Source organism: Vicia villosa, linkage group LG1 (assembly GCF_029867415.1).
Source record: "Vicia villosa cultivar HV-30 ecotype Madison, WI linkage group LG1, Vvil1.0, whole genome shotgun sequence".
In the NCBI taxonomy this organism is placed as follows: domain Eukaryota; kingdom Viridiplantae; phylum Streptophyta; class Magnoliopsida; order Fabales; family Fabaceae; genus Vicia; species Vicia villosa.
In genome coordinates, this window is record NC_081180.1 from 237734549 (window position 1) to 237739653 (window position 5105).

The window sequence follows — 5105 nt, forward strand, 5'->3', positions numbered from 1 at the left end:
ACTCCACAAGTTCCATTTAAGCACTCCTACAATCTCAAAGCCCATTTCAAGTTCTACTCAAAGCTCCAAATATTTGTGAGTTTCCTATACTTTCTATCTCTAGCTCATAGTTGTTTTGGAGATGTTTAGGGTTGTTAGAATTTAGATTAATGTGTAGGTTGATGTTGGTGATGTTCAATGTTAGTGTTTAGATAAAAAAATTGGATTTTGGATGAGTTAGGGAAATAAATGGAAGTTGAACAACAATGGTTGTGCGCATATTATTTCCGAAGTGCATATCTGAAATCCCCCTAAACCAGTTTCAGATATGCACTTGCAAAATATCCTCTGAGTTGTTTTTTTTTTTAATTTTCAAATATGTTTCATACTCTTACCATTAGCTTTGTTTTCAGGAAAATGGTTGACAACCATGCACCGACCGATCGACTTAGACAATGGAGGCCAACCCAGACAGCCTCAGCTCGACAGGAGATAGCCGCATAACAAGCTTTGACTCGGGGACAACGTCGAGTCCAAGTCCAAATGGATGAGGCGCCTATAGTATCCTCATATGCATCGAGGAGTTGGCTGTCTCGGGCGTATTTCTCTCTTGAGGTTAGTCGGGAGGAGGAGGAAGAGGTACATGAGGAGGAGGATGTACCTGAGGTTCACCCTGAGCACGACGATGATCTCAGGACAATGCCCAGGACACACAAGATGGTGGCATGTGTAACATCCTATTTTTATTATCATTTTAATTAATTAGGATTATTTGATAATTGGCATTTGTTTATGTGTTTATTTAATTGTTGTTCGAATAATAATTATTTGATTTTGTGGTAATGTGTTATTTACCTAATTAATGAGTGGTGGAATTTTATTTGGAATTAGCTATATGGGCCTAGTTGAGTGAGAAAGAGTATTAGGTGGGTTAAGCCCAATGAAATAATGAGAGTTAGAAGGTAATTTGGGAGTTAACCTAAATTAGATAGAAAGATAGAAAGATAGAAAGAAAAGGAGAGAAGAGAAAAGAGGCAAAAGAGTGGAAGAGACAAGAGAAGAGGATTGTGAGATTCTTGAAGTTAGGAGGAGAAATTCAAGAGGTAAGGGTTTGAATACAAGTTCTTATAGGTTATATGATTGGGTAATGTGTTTTGTTGTGATTATCTCTTCATCTTTGCAATTTCATGGAAAAACATAGAAAGGTTAGGTTTTTATGAACATATGCATAAATTGATGGATTGAAATGTGCTTAGTTGATGTTTGGTGTTAGTATGATGTTATAAGACCCATAATATGTGTTGTCTTTGTGTGTATATCATGTATTCTGTGGTTGTTCGAAATATGCAAAGTTTGCCAACATGATTGGGTTAAGTTTGGGGAATTTTGAGTGAGTTTCGTATGCTGTTTTTGGGTTTTGGGGTTTCTGAAAATCGCCAGTTCGCGCCGCGAACCACTGTTCGAGCCGCGAACTGCTTGGCAGAAAGTTTGGGATTTTTGAACTTGCTCAGCTCGCGCCGCGATCCCCTGTGCGCGCCGCGAAAGGCTTGGCAGAACCAAGGAACATTTGATTCACTCAGTTCGCGCCGCGAACTACTTTTGGCGCCGCGAACCCTGTTTTACAGCATCTTTTTCTAAACTTTGAAAGGCCATAACTTTTAATCCAAAACTCCGTTTTATGTGCCGTTCGAAGCGTTAGAAGGCTATTGTGATATTCTATATGATAGTATAGGATCTAATTGCACATGATTGATAAATTGTGACGTTATCACATGGAATGATGTATGATTATCTTATGTGTAATATGTTAGTATATGATGTATATCCATTGTTGGAACACTATGTGTAGATGTAAACATGATGTGCGTGATTGGATATGTGATGGGTGTTATGCCTTGTTGAATGTGTTAATTGTGTTGTGAATGTTGTGTACAATTGGTGAATAATTCATAGAGTTGGATTATGGTGTTATGCGGTGAGTTAAGATTGACGAGATAATCTTAATTGCATAATTTGTTGGTATTTGTACATACATTCATAGCATGGTCGGCTTTATTGTGGAAGCGGTGAAACTTGGGTTCACATGGTAAGAGACGTTGATCCTTAATTGGAAATAGGCGTAGAAGACGTGATCCTTAATTGGAAATAGGCGTATTGGCTTTGATCTTGTCCGGATCGGAAGCGTGGCTTGGATTCTAAACATTGAATCGGAAAGCGGTGAAGCATTGGATTCACATTGGGTACCACATGCATTGAGTCACATTGTTGCATTTCGAGTCACATTGTGTGTTATGTGATTGCCTTGTATACATGTGATTTGTTTTGGAATAATGATTAATATGTGATATGTGAATTGCCTACTTGAGAAGTGTGATGAATAGTGAAATGTATGCTTGTTTATGTTTACATTTCCCATTATTATGTTTTCTATAAGAAGTTGAATTCTCACCCTTCTGTTTGAATGTTATCCTTCGTTGGTAACGTGCAGGTTCCGACGAGTAGTAGCTTGTCCGAGGAATTAGCCGAGGAGCTCCTGAGTTTTGTTATTGGGTTAGGTAGCGAGTCATATGCTCTGATCATGTAACACTTGGGGGGATTTTATTATAGTCTTATGCTTATGTTTGGATATTGCTATTTACTATGTTTTGTTGGATATTCGGATATATTTGTTTGAGATCTCGGATATGTTGTTTAAGGCTGTGTAGCCAAAATTGTGGATTGGATGTTAATTCGAATTTGGTGGATGAATATAGTATGGGATATATTCATTGAAGTTTTAATAGCAATTCAATTGTTTTTCCGCAAGCGTTTATGCATATGTATGGAAGTATGAGATTTACATTGTGTTACAAATATGATCTTTGCATATTAAGAATGTTGGATGTTTTGCTTTAGGTTTTCATTGTGATGAAAATAACATGTGACGCCCTTTTCCTTTATGCATGCTTACTCTGTGTGATTGTATGATATATTTGGGGTTAGAAAAGGGGTGTTACATTAGTGGTATCAGAGCATGGTCGACCAGTTGGTCAAAGTCGTTAATGTCTTTAATTCCGTTGTATTAGATTTGTGTATCTGACACGATCGATACTGTTTCGTTTGTTTTGGGTTGTTGGTTGTCGTAGGACGATGGTTGCTGGAAGGAACGATGATGCCATTGCTGAAGCATTGAGGATGTTGGCTGGATCTCTTGGTCAGATTCCTCAAGCTAATGCTGGAAATCGGAACGGTGATGATGATGAGTACCGTGCTTTGGGGAAGTTCCAGAGGAACAATCCTCCTACATTTGAGGGTGAGCATGAACCGGATAAAGCTCAAGCTTGGTTGAAGGCGATTGAGAAGATTTTTCGGGTCATGAATTGCACCGATGCTCAGAGAGTGCAGTTTGGTACTCACATGCTGGAAAAGGAAGCTGAAGATTGGTGGGGCAATATGGCTCAGAGATTTGATGAGGAGGGTACTCAAATTACTTGGGATCTTTTCCGCGATGCATTTTTGGAAAACTATTTTCCAGAAGATTGCCGTGGAAAGAAAGAAGTGGAATTCCTTGAGTTGAAGCAAGGAAATGGTACTGTTGCTGTATATGCTGCTAGATTTCAAGAGCTTATCAAGTATTGTCCTCACTACAATACTATGAATGCTGAGAGATCTAAGTGTTTGAAGTTTGTGAATGGTTTGAGGCATGACATCAAGAAGGCGATTGGTTACCAACAAATTACTCGTTTTACGGAGTTGGTTAACAAGAGTCGTATCTATGATGAGGATAGTAGGGAGAGTGCTTCTCACTACAAGACTATGAATGAGAAGAAAGGTCAATTCCGTGGGAAACCATATGATGATAAGAAGAAACAATTTGGTTTTGGCAAGAAGTCAAGTGGGGGAGGAACTTCTACTCCTCTTAAGTGCTTCAAATGTGGTAGTGAAGGTCATCGTGCTGTTGATTGTGGTAAGGATTCTGTGACATGCTTCAAGTGTGGCAAGATTGGTCACAAGGCAAACAAGTGTGGAGTTGGTTCGAGTGTGACTTGTTACAATTGTGGGGAGCAAGGTCACATTAGCACCAAATGTGATAAGCCAAAGAAGGAACAAGCGAAAGGGAAAGTGTTTGCATTGTCTGGAGCGGAGGCTTCCACCGATGATAGGCTAATCCAAGGTACGTGCTTCATTAATGGTACACCTTTGATTGCTATTATTGATACCGGTGCGACACATTCTTTCATTTCTTTGGATTGTGCTAAGAGATTGAATCTTGTGTTATCTGATATGCGTAGAAGTATGGTTATTGATACACCTGTTATGGGTTCTGTTTCTACTTCTTTTGTGTGCTTGAATTGTCCTTTGAGTATTTTTGGTAGAGATTTTGGGATTGATTTGGTTTGTCTTCCGTTAGAGCAACTTGATGTGATTTTGGGTATGAATTGGTTAGAATTTAATCGTGTGTATATCAACTGTTTTGACAAGACGGTTATCTTTCCTGAGATTAGTGTTAAGGAAGATTTGTTTTTGTCTGCGAAGCAAGTTGGTGAATCTGTTCAAGATGGGGCTGAGTTGTTTATGTTATTGGCAACCTTAGATGTGCATGAGAAGAGAACCATTGATGAATTGCCGATAGTTTGTGATTTTGCGGAGGTATTTCCTGAAGATGTAAGCGATTTACCGCCGGAACGTGAAGTTGAGTTTTCGATTGATTTAGTTCCTGGAACTAGTCCTGTATCGATGGCTCCATATAGGATGTCTGCTTCTGAGTTGAAAGAGTTGAAGAGTCAACTTGAGGATTTGTTGGAAAAGAAGTTTATTCGTCCTAGTGTATCGCCGTGGGGTGCACCTGTTTTGTTGGTTAAGAAGAAGGAAGGTTCTATGAGACTTTGTGTTGATTATAGGCAATTGAACAAAGTAACGATTAAGAACAAGTATCCACTTCCAAGGATTGATGATTTGATGGATCAGTTGGTTGGAGCTTGTGTGTTTAGCAAGATTGATTTGAGGTCTGGGTATCATCAGATTCGTGTGAAGGCGGAGGATATTCAGAAGACTGCTTTTAGGACAAGGTATGGTCATTATGAGTATTCTGTTATGCCGTTTGGTGTGACTAATGCACCTGGTGTATTCATGGAGTATATGAATAG

At 39.1% G+C, this 5105-nt stretch overlaps 1 protein-coding gene across 1 annotated transcript; it reads left to right on the forward strand.

Moving 5' to 3' along the window:
- Nucleotides 1-522: 522 nt before the first annotated feature.
- LOC131597093 (uncharacterized) lies at nt 523-4794 on the forward strand (the record flags this gene model as incomplete). Its single annotated transcript, XM_058869809.1, has 2 exons — nt 523-708; nt 3883-4794. Coding segments are annotated over exons 1-2 (1098 nt in total), but the record flags the coding sequence as incomplete, so codon positions are not given.
- Between the last annotated feature and the right edge of the window lie 311 nt (nt 4795-5105).